Here is an 18,507-nt window from a genome sequence, read left to right on the forward strand (position 1 = left end):
TCAGAAGCAAGTTCAACGGACAATCTCCCATTTTCTGGGTCAAAAATTTTATTAAGAGCTTTGCTAAGCACTTAACTTTGAGGGTATAATGATAAAACCAAGCCATAAGCATTTAGAAAGTCAACAAATCCATGATGGAACAAAGAGTACAGAAACTTTCTACCCATAGGCTCAGATGATGCACATATACCACAAACACAGGATGAAAATCCCCACATTTCTTGTGGATGAAATCAGTGTGCAGAAAACTTAATTTTATATTCCCTAAGGAATGTTTAACTGCATTGGTCAATGTTTGTGAGGCTGGGGGAACACTTCTCTCTTACTTCTGCGAGTACCTTACTTGTCAGAGAATCACCTCTAACGTAACTCACCCTGCATCTATCCAGGCTGTCACCTTTCTCTTTGGGAGGTGGAGTAACTTACTTGATTGATGGGTTCAGAACATGCATAGGGATGAGCACTGTAGTTTATTGGGGCTCTTAAACTCCAAAGGTCCAGACAAAATAGAATGCTAAAGATTGGTTTAATAAATGTTTCAGTATTCAGTTATAAGACATGTCTTCTCCAAGTCCACAAAGCATGAAATAGGCTTAAACTACAGTCAGATATTTTTGTTTCTACATAATAACTTCCTATTAAAAGAATCAGGCAGCTCAAAATGGCCATTGAATTTGGATATTTAGAACCAGGAGTAGCAACTTGTTGTTAAAGAATGGTTTTATTCTATTTTGAAGCAGAATTTATATTAAAAGACCTGTTGAGGTTTTTTTTAGGTCTATGAATTTATTGATAAATATAAGTGTTTTTCAGCAAATGAACAATACCAAAAATAAACAAGCTTAAACTCTTATGATACAATATCTTTATGCCTCCTGAATGTGCTTTTTCCTTGTTGATATCAAAACCAAATGATGAGTTCTTTGGTTCTTTGCATTGAAACCAAGTATTAGTTCTCATGATTCGGGTAATATTCTTTGTCTTAATGTCATATTCAAATTGCTTTGATCCACGGCTGAAATAGAAGAATCCTAGAGACAGAGAATCAGGATTAGTTGTCTTTCATAACTATATAATACTTCCATACTTTTAAATTTTATAAACATGGAAAAAAAGAACATTATGGAGCGTGAAGAAATTTGTGGAATCACATACATACATTTTAGTTTTCTACTGTCATGTGGGAAATCCTATTATTTTTATTTCCCTAAGGAGGAAACCAATGTCATAAAGGGTGAGTTTCAAGGGACTTTTTAGCTTTCTAGCCAGACTGTGGTCTATGCCAGAGGTTTTCAAACTAGGCTTCAACAAAGTGTCTCAGTGAGGGGGAGGAGAAGGGCCCTGTGGATATGGCCTTGGTCTCTATATTCTCATTTTCTTAGAGCTGTTCTACTTTGATCTGTTTTAGGTTTTGAGGTTCTGTGTTAGATTTTATTGTAATAATAGATCATGTCACTCAAAGATATTTCTAGATTATCCCACGGTCTAGGTCATTGTCTTTGATGATATAGTTGCTGGATTGTATTCGTTATATTGCCTGAGGTTCTTTTAAAACTACAGATTCTTAGGTATCACTCACAATTCTGCCTCAAATACTTTGTTTCACACACAAACCCCAAGCTATGTACATTAAGCTACATACATTAAAGTTTGAGAATCATTGTTTTGTTCATGTGCTTAGTTACTCTGCACACTTTAGGGGGTGTCTTTACTTATCAATGATGAGTAAAATGGATTTGGTACTTTTTACATAGATTTGAGATGGTATAACAGAGAGTATAATTCAGGATTTATGGATTCAGTTTGTGATAATGCTTGTGGGGTTAATGTTTATTATTGTATATACTTAAGAGTAGCAAAATTGCATTAAAATAAAAGCATTTAAGTTTTTGTGCTGTCTTTTTTCACAGTCAACACAGTCTCTCAAGTATCCCAACAAGTGAGGCATCCATGCTTACCTTTGTACTGGAAAGCAGCATCAACACGGATACTGATTCCAGGAAAGTGTTTTACCACTCTCTGCGGGAACCCTTTGTCCATGGTTTGGGTTATTTCATCAAATCTGCATACAAGGATATGAAAGGATACCAGCGGATCTTTGGTTTGGGGAGCTTAATTTGCCTACTGCGCAACTTAGAGTCAAGCAGGGATGTGGGGAATACATAGGCTTAGTAGAGCAAAACTAAATGGATCAATAATAAAAATACAGTAAAGATTATGTTTGGTTGAATCATTGATAGAATCTTCCAAACAAGAAATGATCAGGGAAGAAGGCCACAGCACTTGTTAGATTGATGCCATTCAGAAGAATCGTTACATCACATTGAAGGCTGAGCTTGGAGCTTTCAAAAATTTTCACTAGATATGTTTGTGTCATTGGCAATTTGGTTGGGATCATCAACTTTTTATTTTATCTTATCTTTATTTTTTAAGTTGAAGGAAAGTCATTAGACTCATTGAGATCTCTTTCGGCTTGATAAATGTCATCCACTGCCTTCATTATTCACTTTAAGAAGTCTATGGGCTGGGCGTGGCAACTCATGCCTGTAATCCCAGCACTTTGAGAGGCCGAGGTGGGTGGATTGCTTGAGCCCAGGAGTTTGAGACCAGACTGAGAATCATGGTGAAACCCCATCTCTACAAAAAGTAAAAAAATTAGCCAGGCGTGGTGGCACATGCCTGTAGTCCCAGTTATTTAGGGGGTGCCGAGGCTGGAGGATCGCTTGAATGCGGGAGGTCGAGGCTGCAGTGAGCAGAGATTGCAGCACTGCACTGTAGCCTGGAAGACAGAGCAAGACTCCATCTCAAAAAAATAAAAAATAAAAAATAGAAAGTATTATGGATTCATTTTATTTTTGTCTGTGTCAAAGCGATGCTATTGTGAATATTTTTCTCTGTAATAAAACAAAGGGTCAATCGTCTATAAACTTGCCTCCAGCACCAAATGCCCACAAAGAAGTAGGTTTTTCTTGTGGTCTTATCACAGACGGCTGCATCTATTTTCTTCACACGTCCTGGAAAGCCTATTGTATGGATGGATTTGGGATAATCTGGCAAGACAGCATATCCTCTGATCATCCAGAAGTTTTCATCTAGGAAGAGAGGAGTGATTATTTATTTTCTAGAGGGAGAAATAGGTATCTTAAGAAATTTGAAAATAATTAGATGCTAGTTCCTTTTAGCTTCAGTGCTTAGAGATTTAATAATCTTATGTCCACATTCATTCTTACCACTTTCTTTAGCTGCTCATATTATTTATATTACACTAATAATATATATCTGTGAAAGTCAATAGTGTGCATACCTTTGTCAATTGGTTTCATTGTATTGATTGCTTTTAATTGGCTAACTCTGTCAAAACAATCAAGTAAGCAATGCATATGTGTATTAAAACCTGACATTGTACCCCGTAAATATGTACAATTATTATGTGTCAATTCAAATTTTTAAAATGAAGTATGTTTGGACATGTTCTCCTAAGTTTCAGCCCCCTAGTGCTCTCAAAGGCTAGTAATCTGATAACATCATATAAAAAGTGGGGTTGCTAGATTAAACAGAAAATGTCAGTTAAATTTGATTTCAAGTAAACAATGACTAACTTTTGGTATAAATAAATACAAAATATTTTAAAGGATATATATATATATATATATATATATACCAAAAATTATTTGTTGTTTATCTGAAATTTATAGTGTCCTATATTTTTATTTGACAAATCTGGCTACCTTAGTAAAAAGTGATCATTAAAGAGAGATTAATTACCTTTATTTGGCTGAAAAAGAGACTTTTTTAGTTTTTATCACACAGGTTTATTTTAGTCCCTGTGCAACTAGGATTGTGTTTATCTTCACAGCCACAGAGAATCCTGGTTATTTATATTCTTTACGACAGGAACCTAAGATGAGAGCAAAAGCCCTGTGCATTGGCTCATGCGTGAAGATTTTATTTCTTACACCAAAATACCCACTGGTCAGTTCAGGCAGCCAGAGGGAGAAGAGGAATCAGGATGGGCAAGGTTACCTTTAAAAACCAGAATCTTATCTCTGGGGTTCTCATATGCAGCTTGCAGATCAGCTGGCAGAGATGGCCAGAATGAAGCAATTAATTCAAACTCAACATCCGTGATATCATAATAGATCCTCCAGAGGTGCCTGTGTTAAACAAAAAACACTTTACACATGCAGCCTATTTCCATGTCAATGAGAATTTTGTAATCTTAGGCTTGCCTTTTAGCTAATTGGTTGGTATCTTCCTCAAATAATTGAGATAATTGGCATAATTATCTCAATAATTTCCCCAGCAAATTTAGGTGGTTGTGAGTTCAGTTCAGTTTGGGACTGCCTTTGTGCCCACTCTCTTGGATCCGTAGAGTGGAAACTCTTCATGGAAATCTTATTCTGAGTTCTGAGTGCTCAATGGTTTTGTTTTTGCCAAAGCAGCAACACTCAACATTCTAAGCCAACACCAAGCATTCCTAAGAGGAACTTTTTGAAGCAGATGCTTGCTGGAATAAAGAAATGTAATCACTGACATGCAAAAATACTTCCTCAGAATTTCCCTTCTGGCTGCAAAATTCTGAGTCTATGAATGAGACATGAAAAGTCCTTATATTCCATTTCCCTCCACATACAGGCCACTCCTCTCTGACATTCATGATGGGTAGCCTCTTGGCCTCTGCTGGTCAGAGAATGGTGGTGATAACATGTGATCATAACGTGATATATTCGTGGGTGAAAGGAGTCCAATTTCAAATATTCTTTTTGCCCCTATATCTAATTATATAGCTTGATATTTTGCTATAAAAATATGGTCATGGTCTACATAACTGACACACCATACTGCAACTTAAGCTCAATAAATTTTAGTGAGAGAAGGGATTTCCCACTACAGCTAACACTTTATTGATGCAACTTTAAGAAGTGTTCAGTGAGGTGCTGACCCATGTTTAACAACTGGCTCTCCAGGTGGGAAGAAGACATGGCTTTAATCATTTGCTGATTTTCAGATGTAAATATTCCAACCATGGCCAATTTCAAGCTGCCTATGTGTTGTGAACTGGTTTGCAAAATTCCTGAAAATTTAACAATAGGCTCCTGTAATGGAGTGTAAGTTGGCTTCAGTAGGCCACTGGGATTGGTGGACTCTTCTGGCCAAGAAGTCACTGAAGGTAGACTCTATTTCCCCTTCTTATGCAATGGCAATTTTTAAAATTCCTTAAAGACATTTAAAAATTTGTCAAACAACTATAAAATACACACATATTGCAAAGCATTCAAAGAGTGTGGGCAGTTATAAAATGAAGATAAAAGGCACACATTTTCACTAGCCCCATGACTACCTCTTTATCCTCAAATCCCTTGAAAAGAAAAATCTTCATAGAAGTTGAGGTGTTTAGGGAAATGAGTTTACCTGCCTTTAAAGAACATTACTTCTCTGCGGAAAGTGGTGATAGCATCAAAAGTCAAGTCGGGGTCACAGGCATGGGGTATAGTGGGTTCCTTTGGCTTAGCAGGTACCTTAGGCAGACCTCCTTTGATGAGAAAAAAAAATACCACAATGAATTAAGAGGGCATGAAGAAATATGCCTACACAAGGGTCTTACCTAAGTGGATATTTGCTTCATGATAATATTTCAAGAAGTAATTTTCTCAACTTCCTTTCTGAAAAGCTTCCTATTTAGTTCACATATGTTGAGATTTATAATTTTGCTCACCATAGATGGACTGGATTCCACTGATATCATCCTGAGAAAGTGGGTATTTTCTGGGATCCAGGGAGACATAATTTGGGAACATCAAGGCTGTTTGATCATTGGAGTGAGAGAGCCCCAGTGCATGACCAAATTCATGAGCAGCCACAAGAAACAAGTTGAATCCTTGACAATAACAGGGAAAACACGAGCACATGACTTAATCAAAAAGAGAATGGCTGCATCTGAGATTAGAAAGTAACTAAGGGGAATAAAATAAAGGCTTGCTATACAGCAGATAATTCTCATATGTATCACCATTTATCTGGGAGGTATTTCAATACCAATAAAGTCATGTGTTGCTTAATGATATGGATATGTTCTGAGAAATGTGTCATTGAGCAAACATTATAGGGTGCACTTACACAAACCTAGATGGCACAGCCCACTACACACCAAGGGTACATGGTGTAGCCTCTTGCTCCCAGGCTACAAACCTGTATTGCACGTTACTGTACTGAATATTATAGGCAATTGTAGCACACTGGTAAGCAATTATTTAGCGCAATGGTAAGCATTTGTCTATCTAAACATATCTGAACATGGAGAAGGTACAGTAAAAATATGGTATAAAAGATAAAAAATAGTACAGCTATGTAGGACACTTACCATGAATGGAGCTTGCAGGACTGGAAGTTGCTCTAGGTGAGTCAGTGAGTGAGTGGTGAGTGAATGTGAAGGCCTAGGACTTACAGTACGTTATGTAGACCATATAAACACTGGACACTTAAGCTACACCAAGTTAAAAACTTTTTTTCTTCAATAATAAATTAACCTTTGCTTACTGTAACTTTTTTACTTTATAAATTTTTTTTTTGAGGCAGGGTCTTGCTCTGTTGCCCAGGCTGGAGTGGTGTGATCACAGCTCACTGCAGCTTCAAACTCCTAGGCTTGGGCAATCCTCTTCCCTCAGCCTCCTGAGCAGCTGGGACTACAGGTGCATGCCACCATGTCCAGCTAATTTTCTTATTTATTTTTGTAGAGATGGGGGTCTCGCTATGTTGCCCAGGCTGATCTTGAACTCCTGGACTAAAGCAATCCTCTGAGTTGGCCTTTCGAAGTGCTGGGATTACAGGTGTGAGCCACCACATCTGGCCTAAACTTTAAAATTTTTAAAATTTTGGACTTTTTTGTGACTTAGCTTAAAACACAAATTTGTTGTACAGCTGTACAAAAATATTTCCTTCCTTTGATCAGGGTCATCCGTATTACTGTCTTCCACCTCCACATCTTGTCCCACTGGAAAGTCTTCAGGGGCAATAACATGCATGGAGCTGTCATCTCCTATGATAACAATGCCTTCTTCTGGAACCCCTCCTGAAGGGCCTGCCTGAGGCTGTTTTACAGTTACCTATTCTTTCTTTCTTTCTTTTTTTTTTTTTTTGTACAAGTAGGAGTACGTTCTAAAATAACCATAAGAGGTATAGTACATTAAATACATAAATCAGTAACATGGTTGTTTATTATCAAGTATTATGTACTTCACACAATTGTATGTGCTGAACTTTTATATGACTGGCAGCACGGTAGGTTTGTTTATATCTACATCACCACAAACATGTGAGTAACGTGTTGTGCTATGACATCACTAGGTGATAGGAAATTTTCAGCTCCATCATAATCGAATGGGACCACTGTCATATACATAGTCCATAGTTGACTGAAATATGATTAAATGGCACATGACTTTAATCGGTACTAGTCACATCATGGAAAAATATAGCCTAGGGTAAGCAAATGGCTTGAAACCGGTGTCTCAGAAATGGACAATATTAAAAAAAAAAAAAGAAGCCACCAGTTTGGGGTTGTTACTAGACTATAGTATATGTGATCATGTTGCTCCTACTTCTATTCTTCAGAGGTTCTGTATTGCTATAGGATAAAGTCCAAACACCTTCACATGACCTTCCATGGTCTAGTCCCTGCCTATTTTCAGCCTTATATTTTGTTTTCATATTCTGCAAGCTAACTATATTAAATCGCTGGCATTTTTCATCTGTGTCAGGTTCTTTCTAATCTCTACGTCTTCATACCTTCATCTCTTTGCTAATAATATATCTCTTCCACTTTCTCTTGGCTTAACTACCCTATTTATTCCCCAGGACTCTCCTCTAAAGTCATTTCCCTCATGTAACTTCCCTTATCCCTCCAGCTCTTATCCAGGTTGAGTTAAATGCACGGCTCTGGCTTCCACAGACTCAGCACTTGATTCTGTCATAGCCCGTAAGGACTGCATTGTTTATTTCTGTCACCCTGAGTACATGAACCATGTCTTAATTATCTTTTATTCCTAGTGATTGTGACTGCTTAATAATGATTAGTGGATATCCAAGTGTTGTCTGAATGAAAAAATGGTTAGATGTGTTTCCTAAACATGACCATAGTGCCCTTTCCAGAAGTCTTACCAGGCATGTTAGAATTGCCTTTGTCTTTGCTTCTCCCACTAGTCTGTAAGGCTCTGAGTATAGAAGACCACCTTCTTGGGCCTGGCATGGTGGTTCACTCCTGTAATCCCAGCACTTTGGGAGGCCAAGGTGGGTGGATATCTTGAGCTCAGGAGTTCAAGAGCAGCCTGGTTAACATGGAGAAACGCCGTCTCTACTAAAGAAAAAAAAAAATTAGCCAGGCAAGGTGACCTGTGCCTGTGGTCCCAGCTATTTGGGAGGCTAAGGTAGGAGAATTGCCTGAGTCCAACAGGCATAGGTTGCAGTGAGCCGAGATTGCACCACTGCACTCCAGCCTGGGTGACAGAGTGAGACCCGGTCTCAAAAAAAATAAAATAAAAATAAAATAAATAAATTAAAAAAGTCCTTCCCTGGATTTGCAACTAAGTGCATGGAGCCTAAGGAAAACCTCAGCTTCCCTGATGGAAACTTGCCTAGTGATGTTTGCACCAAGGAAACATAAAAGGGCAAAGAATTATATCATGGTCTTTGACACTTTTCTGCTCTTGCCTTTGTTGCTGCCCCTTGCCTGGCTGGCTATATCACTGTGTGTGCTTTTGGACAAGGAACTGGAAAAATGACTGTTGGGAAAAATAATTCAAAATCAGGTTTTCTAAATGAAGTCCAAACCTTTATTCTGTAATCTGAATCCTATTTGGCATTTTAGCCTTGTCTTCTACAATTCTGTTCCTTATGCTGGATTGAGCTCTTCTGTTCAGAACACTCCTGTTCACCCTCTTTACCCTACTTTGTCTTCTTAGTTCCTACTGAGCCTCCAGTTCTCAGGTTTGACATAGCTTCCTCTGCTGACCTGTGGGTCTGGGTTGGACTTTCTTCTGTGTGGACCTATTACATTGCCATAGTTTCCTTTATCTCAGTACTGATCCTACTGATTTTAGTTGCCATTTAATTGTCTGTGTGTCCCTTAGACTGTAAACCCCTGGAGGGCAGCTTCTGTGTCTTATATACAAGGGTATATTTCATTTCTATGACAGAGCCTGAGTCATAGTGGATGTTCAATAAATGATCATTGAGTGACTTTATTTACCAATGATTTGTAGAGTATTTCTCACGTGCCAACACTGTTATCGGCCATATGACACTGAAGGTAAAAGATGACCAAAGTCTCTGTCTCATGGAGATGTGACTAAATAGATAAACTTGTGCATTATACATTCATAGCTTTGTAAATATTTTTTCTTATGTCTAGAATGTAATTCCACTCTAGTTATCATTATCATCATCAATACTAATAATTGTCAACAGAATCTTTGATGTCAAGCACTTTCTGAGTGTTCACTATGGACAATTGCTCTGAAAGGGGTTTTCACCTTTATTAACTTAGTTAGGGTAAGGGTAATTTATTTCACCCTCCTAAAAGAAGAGCATTATTATTATTTTACAGGCAAAGAAATAGAGAGTAAGAAAATTACTTGACTTGCCCTGGGTCCCTCAGCTGGTAAATGGGAAGCCCTGAAAGGAACTAGTGTCTGCCAAGCTATAAACCATTGCTTTTTCTCCTTCCCAACACTGCATCTGTAGCAGTCTGTAAGGCCTGTTCAGTTGTTTGGTGCACACGTGTGTGCCACACAAACACTGACAATAGGCTTGGCACTGGCTTTGCTTTGAGAGACCTTCAGGAAAATCTCTATATGTGCTTAAAGTCCTCTGACATCCCCATGCGATGACCCGTTCTTCCCCGAGGAAGCAGCTTAATGGTACCATTGGCAGATGATGTGTCTGTTGCTCTTAAGCAAGTTACACCAAGACTTTTGCCACCCTTCCATAAAACAGAGCCTCCACATTGCAATGAAAGAGGTGATCATATAGGTTATTGCTGAATTGCCTATTTTAAAAAAATTGCAATTTTGTTGGAGATTATGTTTGCTTGATATTTTATGTTTCCATTGGCGAACAGGAAGATATTTTCCCCTTTAATGTCAGTGAACTAAGAGTTATATAATTGGATCACAGAGGGCCCACAATTTCTACTCTAAGGGACTGTAGTAAAGTGGTCAGAAGGCAATCCTTTTTGGAACTGCTGCCTAGAAGACAATCCTTTCTGGAACTGCTGCCTGGTTGCCCACCCAGAACTTGGTTGAGGACTGTACTTACCTCTTGCCTTGCTCAAGCAAGACTTACTGATGTGGAACCCAGATTCATTGGACTTAAAAAAAAATAACTTATCCCACACGTCCCCCTTGGCAGAGGGCTTAAAGCAGTATGGGTAAGAGTAACTGCTACTTAGTATTGGATTTAAGAGACCAAAGGATAGTAAAATCTTTGATCTCTGCCTTTAGATATGAAAGTAAAGCCTGGCTGAGCAAGGGGAGTCATTCTGATTTTGGTAAGTGCTAGGATATTTCCTATAACTGATGAAACATATCCACAGTGTCTTCAGACTAGTACCAAAGAAATATTGAAACATGTCTCAGCAGAAGATACACAACAGACATGGTTCATTCCTTTCCTCTCTTGCTTGGGTGACAATGTTATCTTACCTCCTTCAATTTCTTGTCTGCTTGTGATGCTACGTCATGTGGCAATGGCAGCGGCCAATCCCAGATTTTGCCTGCTGCTGCCTACACCTCAGCCAGTACTGACTTTCGCCCTTTTCACTGGCACTTGGAAGAACAGTTGCATCACCTGTTCTGACTGAGCAGTGAGTGGCCATGGACCATTTTGTGTGACAGACTTTCAGTTTCACAGAAAGTGCAAAGCTGATCTGGACCGATTATCTGGAGATACATGGTCAGGAATGATCTGTATCCTTGTATACTATCCATCAGGACCACTACAACCTGTGCTTTCCTGTGACTCTGGAAGCTAGACACCAGACCCAAGGTAACTATTGCAAGTGACAGAATAAAAGAGTGGGGGACCCAAAAATCTATTGAGCTTGCTCTTTTCTTTGAGGCCTACACTGCTACCTGTTAATATAGTACAGTTTGATATTTTTGTCGGAACGGTAGTAAAACACCTTGAATGCCAGGCAGGCACATTGAGAAAAATAAAATAAACTTACTTGGTTTGAAGAAATAAGTCAAATATAAGGACTAAGGTCTGATTCCTTTGCAGCTGGGCAAGAGTTAGAAGAGGAAGCTCATGCTTTGAAATAGAGCCTCTATGGGCTATGAATCCATACACTGTCCTTTAATTGCTAACTCAAAATTACCACCTCCCTAGAGTCTTCTTTCAATCCTCAAGCAACAGATGACTTCTACCACTGGTACAACACGAAACATCTTCTGCCTTATATGGCAGGTATGTGGGCTGGCCTTGTGTACCACACAGGATCATGAACCTCTGAAGGCTTACACTTTTCTAGTACAACTTTGGGGTCCATAGAACCCCTTGTATAGTTCCGAGCACACAGTGGCCCCTCAGACATTATGGGTGTATTAATGAATGTATAAATAATGAAGACTGCTCTGATCATAATAGAATTAGCAACTTTATGAGGGTGTATTGAACACTTCCATCAATGTCATCTTGGAATATGGAAAATTCTGGGGACATTGGGAACTTTAGAGTTAAAAAGCAGCTAGTTACAAAGCCATTCTTTTCAGGGATTCCTTAGAATAATAAAATTTTGTTCATAAAGAAAATTAGACTCACCTGCTCCATCCTTGGTCCAGTTTTCATCCTCATCAAAATGAGTGTCACCACCCAGACCCGGACCAGGAGGAAAGGCATGGCCAAGCACTCCCAAGGGACCATCAAAATAGCGAGGACACCGACCATGGACTGAGATACAATTTATGCGAGGAAAAAAGATCAGCTTCCTCAAATCTCCTGAGATAAAAATAGCTTTGCTCTCTGTTGAAAACCTTACCTCGAGTCCTAAAGGCAATCATGATGTCTGCAATCCCCTTTGAAATCTTGGTGAATTTTAGTGGAGTGACTTTGCTCCACACTTCTAAACCTTCTTGTATAGCCTCATCCACAGCAGCTCGTGCCATATCCGGAGTATAGTTTATTATTCTTAAAAATTAACAAAAATATGTCAATTTCTGGCTTATTCATGCATGAATATACACACATAACTACAAAAAAACATTTCTAGCTTATCAATAATGTGCTGCAGTAACTTTGGTGTGGTGCAATTATCTTACAGTTGCATTAGCACTTTATTTAAATGAAATACTCTTACATATACTGTACAATTAAATTCCTTTTTCTTCCCTATGAATCAGTAGTATTATAACACTTCAACAAAGGAGGCTCAAAGAGGTTAAATGACTTCCGTAAGATCACATCCCGAGACAGCATTAATCTCACGTACGTGTTGGCTTGTATATGAAAGTATTATAAAGACATTCTTAAAAAGAACTGAGAATCATATTTTTGAATGGCTTGTGGAAATCAGTCTTGTGCATGTATCATATATTAAGAACTTTTTTTTTTTGAGACAGAGTCTCGCTCTGTCCCCCAGGCTGGAGTGCAGTGGTGCGACCTCGGCTCGCTGCAACCTCTGCCTCCCAGGTTCAAGTGATTCTCATGCCTCAGCTTCCTGAATAGCTGGGACTACAGGCACATGCCACCACGCCCAGCTAATTTTTGTGTTTTTTAGTAGAGATGGGGTTTTGCCACTTTTGCCAGGCTGGTCTCAAACTCCTGACCTCAGGTGATCTGTCTGCCTCAGCCTCCCAAAGTGCTGGGATTACAGGCATGAGTCACTGCACCCAGTACATATATTAAGAATCTTACATGAGAACCACAAGAATAGCTCAGGAAAAGATTTTTCTCTTGTTTATATTCCCTATCTTGCTAAACTCATTTTTATCTCAAGTCCTAGCACTCAATAAGATGAAAGAAGAACTATCAGAAAGGCTGTAGAGTGATGGTCAAGGTGACTGCCTCTGTCTCAGATCAAGGGCATACCTCATCCTCTTCCTGCCAATGAGTCAGCCTGTCCCCTTTTCCTTGAGATGTCTGAGGGAAACACCTTACTTTGCTCTGAGGGGCTCATCTGAGATTTGGCAACTCTCTCTCTCACACACACATGTCTCTGACATAAACTGATTGTGTTCCAGGGTCTCCCCATTTTCTCTTGAGCACCCTTCATTCATGCTGTCAAGTATCTACAGTCAGATGACAGTATTTGTTCGGAGCTTATATGATGGTGGCAGAGGCTAGAGATGAGAGAATGTCTGCTGGAGCCAGTAAGAGCTGTATAACCTCAGCCATGGTAAATAAACTTTTGTTTCAGTTTCTCTGTATTTAAAGCGGCGGTAGCAGCAGAGCCTATAGCACAGGTTTGTTGGGCAGATACCGTAAATGGAGCCTATGATGTGCTGTGCACACAGGAAGTGCTCAGTCAATTGAATGAATATTATTCTGTTCCTCGGAAATTATCTTTATGTTCCTTTGGATTAGGCGGAAATAAGCTGGCAGAAGCATTACCTGTAGGTGAGGTTGTATTTTCTCCACCCAGGGAGGGTGTAGCCATACTGGCCCACATCAGGTACCCCACACCTGGGTGTCTTCATGATCTCAAGGGTGTTTGAGTCCAGTTTTCCAGTCACTGTCAATCCAAAAAATGCTTGCATTTCCCGAATTTTGTCATCTATCAGACTCCTATTCTTGCTTTGAACAAGATGATTCCCTTCTATTTCAAGAGAGTAGAACTGGTTGAGATATGCCTGACCAAAAAGATAAGAAAAAAAAAAAGAGGCACAGGCTGCAGGAGAGCAAATCTCCATCTCAGGAAAAAGCAAAATTGCCTAAAATTCCTTCTGGCAATAGGAAGGGGGAAAAAAAAAGAAGTAATGAGAGAAAGTGAGGAGTGAAGGAGGAAAGAAGAAAGGAAGGATACAAAGAGGAAAATAACGAGTCACCCTGCTCTTTCAATTTCCAAGACTTGGTTGACTTATGAGTGACCAGAATTAGCCAAAGCACGCAGCTCATAAACCTCCACAGAAGAGAATGAAGCTTTGTCTATCTGTTGAATGATGACCTATCTTACATATTTTTGCTGTTACTTTCATTTTGGTGTTTCTTTGAAACAAATTCTAGGAGAAATAAGTGATTATCCATTTTGTACATGTATTTGATTTAACCAAAAATAAAAAGTTAACTGAACTGATTTTTAGAGGGAATCTGTAAAGCAATGTATTTTTTTTCATACATATAGGGATTAGGGCTCCTAATTGTAGATTGGGTCCTCCTGGTTGTCTTGAAATGCTTTTATAGTGATCTCCATGCCTTGCAGGGCTCTCTCCTTTCTCCTCTCACTAAACATCCCTTCATTTGTGACCATTGCTAAAAGTTATAGCACATCCTTTCCCCCTCCCTGTCCCAGCCCTCCTCCCCAGCACAATTTCCTGATATCCTCAGAGCTAGACAAATGAAAAGCAGCTCCTTCTCACAAAAAAGTTCAGGACTCTTTTGCAGGAATGTGTTTTCTTTTTAGGTCCCAAGAGAATCAGTAAAATAAGCTTTTTTATCAATAGTCATCGATATCATTTATTAAGACAGTACCTGAGCCAGTTGCACGTTTTCTTCATTTTCTGTCATCCGGACTGAGGGAAATGCAGAAGAAGATGTTATAAAGAACAAAAACAGAAGCAGAAAGCGCTTCATTCCTCTCTTTCTTCAGCTGAAGCCGGTTCTGTTAGCACAAAATTTAGAAAACAATAGTGAGACGTGGCATGAATTGGCTTGTATCATCATTTAATTAATAACAGAAAAGGACACTTGCCATAAAGTGTGTCATGATTTGCTTTTTTTTTTTTGTTCACTGAGCTGATTTTGTAATCTTGGTCTGCAATTGTTTAGTAAACACAGTTAGTGCTTATTACTGAATTGAATATACTGGGAAGTGAGCCTCTGAGTTATTTTTTTCCTTGCAAAGTTTTCTTTTGAAGGCAATCTCAAAATATCTTGGTAGGATGTTATCATAAAAAGACAAATGAATCAGGAGTCAGATTACCCTTATTAACAAAGATAAACTTCAAATGTTTATTGAATTCCTACTGTTTGCCTGGGCCTGTGAATGCAATCTTGTTGGAGAATTCAGACACATACAGAAATTAATGTAGGACAAAAAGGAGGCAAGTGGGCAAATACACAGTGCAGATTGTAAAGACTAAGAAGGGCCAAAGGCAGATCACTGTTTATGAGTGTGGCCTTGAGGTTTTACGCAAGTTAAATACAGCCTGCACTGGGGCTTGCACTAGGGCTTGCTCTGGGTTTTGGAGAATGTGTAGAATTTGGATTTACAGAGGAAGGAAGAAGAAGTGTGAGTGCAAAGAGGCCATGGGAAGGAGGTAACACAGCAGAAACGAGCCGTAGGAAATCTGGCCTGACTGGAACAAAATGTGTATGTAGACAGCTATGGAAGATGGGATGGAGGGTCTCATGGACAAGAAAGCTGATTGGGAAGATGAAGAGTTATAGAGGTCATGGATGATGAAGGCCAAAATTAACATCAGAAGTGAGAGTATAGTTAGTGAGAGTCTTTTGGATTAATTTCAATATATTCTTCTTCACTTGGGCTACTTTTAGATGAATGAACACTCTTAGTTACAGCAATGTCCTCCCTCACTTGTCCTCTCCTTATCTTCTACCAATTATTAAAATTTTCTTCCCTTTCTTCCCAAATGTTAACTCCTCAATTGATAGACCTTTCTAAATCTTCCTTGTCCATATCCTAAGCAAAATTTCCATGGCATAGCTGAAGAACTTATATGATCTAAGTAGATACATACTTCCTTTGCATTTAAAGCTCATCCCAGTTATAAATCTTGTTTCAGAAATATTATTATTTACTGTTTTAATATATGTATATAGTTTAAATAGTTTAATTTGCCTCTGGAGAGATGGGATGAAGGGGAGAAAGCAGACATGATCAAGATTTGTGTTATAATGGTATTAAGTACAAGTATGCTCATTATATTGTTCTTTTGTGTTTTTTAAACTCTAAAATATTTCAGAACAAAATTAAAAAAAAATAGAGTTACCAAAAAAAGGGAAGTCAAATGGTGCTGTCTTGTTATAATGAAAAAGCATCTCTCTGCCCTAACCTTTCACTTCTTCAAGTCCTGCTCCCCAAAGGTAACTTCTTTAAATTATTTTTATAGGTTTTTATCTTTATGTTTAACTCCACATTTGTAAATAATGTGTTTATGCTACTATTTCTCGAGTTTTCAAAGTTAAATGTTATTATTAACATCTTCCTATGGAAGAGAAGGACTTAACACTCCTTCTGCTTTCCTAATTTGGTTATAGGAATGTTTAAGCCCGTAATCAGCGTTCATACAATTATGACCATGAAAATATTAGTCACAAGAGAATCACGTAGTATACTATGATTACATATCCTTTTTTTTTTTTCCTTTTTTTTTTGAGACGGAGTCTCGCTCTGTCACCCAGGCTGGAGTGCAATGGCACAATCTCGGCTCACTGTGACCTTTGCCTCCTGGGTTCAAGCAATTCTTCTGCCTCAGCCTCCCATGTAGCTGGGACTACAGGCATGCACTACCATGCCTGGCTAATTTTTGTATTTTTAGTAGAGATGGGGTTTCACCATGTTGACCAGGCTGGTCTTGAACTCCTGACCTCAGGTGATCCACCCCCCTCAGCCTCCCAAAGTGCTGGGATTACAGGCATGAGCCACCATGCCTGGCCTTATATCTCCTTTCTTGTATAGCCTTTTTTTCTCTGCAGTTGATAGTTGAATTGATTTTTACATGCTAATTCTTTACCAAATTCTTCCATAGAACTCTTAAACTCTCTCAGAATAACCGAACATGACAGAAAATCTAGCAGCAGCTTTTTTCTTTTGTATTAACATTTTTGGACAGTAAGTGGGCCTTTTTTTCATAGAAACTTCAATTTAAGGTAACTTTCCAATATAGTTTTGGTTATAATTTCTTCCCATTCATTTTCTCTTTTTCTACTCATTTATTTTCTCTTCTTTCTTTCCATATCTGTTGGACCTCCTAGATTGAGTCTTTATGCTTCTAATACATCCTATTGTCTACCAACTTAGCTTTCCAGCCCACCGATTGAGTGTTTAATTTCAGCTATGACATTTAATTTCCAAGAACTCTTTCCAGTTCTGAGTATTCTTTTACATTTTTAAGCTTTTTTTTTGCATTTCATTAGTGTTTTTGGACGTAAAATATGTCTTATTTATTTATTTAAATAAATTACTAAATAATAATACATAATTCACAACTAACTAAATAAGACATTATTAAATAAATAAGACATATTTTACATCCAAAATTATATTCTTATATTTAATTCTTATATTTATTTATTTGTTTGTTTAAATAAATGAAAGAAGGCATACTCTGTCACCCAAGCTCAAATGCGGTGGCACAGTCATGACGCACTGCAGCCTCAAACTCCTGGGTTCGAGTGATCCTCTTGCCACAGCCTCCCGAATAGCTGGGACTATAGTTGCATGCCACCACGCCCAGCTAATATTTTTATTTTTATTTTTTTGTAGGGACAGGGTCTCACTATGTTGCCCAGGCTGGTCTTGAATGCTGAGCCTCAAGCAGTCCTTCTGCCTCAGCCTTCCAAAAGTGTTGGGATTACAGGCACAAACCACTGTACCCAGTCTCTTCTTATTTTTTTTATTTTTTTTTTTTAGCATAATTCTTTTTTTTTTTTTTTTTCCTTCTTTTATTATTATTTATTATTATTAAACTTTAGGTTTTATGGTACATGTGCGCAATGTGCAGGTAAGTTACATATGTATACATGTGCCATGCTGGTGCGCTGCACCCACCAACTCGTCATCTAGCATTAGGTATATCTCCCAATGCTATCCCTCCCCCCTCCCCCCACCCCACAACAGTCCCCAAAGTGTGATGTTCCCCTTCCTGTGTCCATGTGTTCTCATTGTTCAATTCCCACCTATGAGTGAGAATATGCGGTGTTTGGTTTTTTGTTCTTGCGATAGTTTACTGAGAATGATGATTTCCAATTTCATCCATGTCCCTACAAAGGATGTGAACTCATCATTTTTTATGGCTGCATAGTATTCCATGGTGTATATGTGCCACATTTTCTTAATCCAGTCTATCATTGTTGGACATTTGGGTTGGTTCCAAGTCTTTGCTATTGTGAATAATGCCGCAATAAACATACGTGTGCATGTGTCTTTATAGCAGCATGATTTATAGTCCTTTGGGTATATACCCAGTAATGGGATGGCTGGGTCGAATGGAATTTCTAGTTCTAGATCCCTGAGGAATCGCCACACTGACTTCCACAAGGGTTGAATTAGTTTACAGTCCCACCAACAGTGTAAAAGTGTTCCTATTTCTCCACATCCTCTCCAGCACCTGTTGT

General features: G+C 38.6%; 1 protein-coding gene across 4 annotated transcripts; it reads right to left on the bottom strand.

Annotated features, from left to right (window-relative positions):
- Positions 1–702: 702 nt before the first annotated feature.
- On the bottom strand, positions 703–14,836 carry MMP27 (matrix metallopeptidase 27). 4 transcript variants are annotated; one of them, XM_024255544.3, is made up of 10 exons: positions 14,680–14,836; positions 13,603–13,841; positions 12,032–12,180; positions 11,815–11,943; positions 5,717–5,878; positions 5,413–5,533; positions 4,024–4,154; positions 2,933–3,092; positions 1,959–2,062; positions 703–1,031 (listed from the first exon to the last, which is right to left on the bottom strand). In XM_024255544.3, exons 1-10 carry the CDS (start codon positions 14,779–14,781, stop codon positions 787–789), a joined length of 1,542 nt encoding a protein of 513 aa, XP_024111312.1. In that variant the 5' UTR covers positions 14,782–14,836; the 3' UTR covers positions 703–786. The 4 variants fall into 4 exon arrangements, with proteins under 4 accessions (XP_024111312.1, XP_063567417.1, XP_063567418.1 ...); XM_063711347.1 differs by lacking the exon at positions 11,815–11,943 and having other exon boundaries at positions 14,680–14,815; XM_063711348.1 differs by lacking the exon at positions 5,717–5,878 and having other exon boundaries at positions 14,680–14,815.
- Positions 14,837–18,507: the final 3,671 nt, after the last annotated feature.

The sequence above is a fragment of the Pongo abelii genome, chromosome 9, assembly GCF_028885655.2.
Source record: "Pongo abelii isolate AG06213 chromosome 9, NHGRI_mPonAbe1-v2.0_pri, whole genome shotgun sequence".
NCBI classification, from domain to species: domain Eukaryota; kingdom Metazoa; phylum Chordata; class Mammalia; order Primates; family Hominidae; genus Pongo; species Pongo abelii.

Excerpts from the sequence above, each read along its gene's own strand:
- MMP27 (XM_024255544.3), bottom strand. The coding sequence starts at position 14,781 with ATGAAGCGCTTTCTGCTTCTGTTTTTGTTCTTTATAACATCTTCTTCT. Across the intron at positions 13,842-14,679 it reads AAAACGTGCAACTGGCTCAG|GCATATCTCAACCAGTTCTA; the intron begins GTACTGTCTTAA and ends CTTTTTGGTCAG. Across the intron at positions 11,944-12,031 it reads GATTGCCTTTAGGACTCGAG|TCCATGGTCGGTGTCCTCGC; the intron begins GTAAGGTTTTCA and ends ATTGTATCTCAG.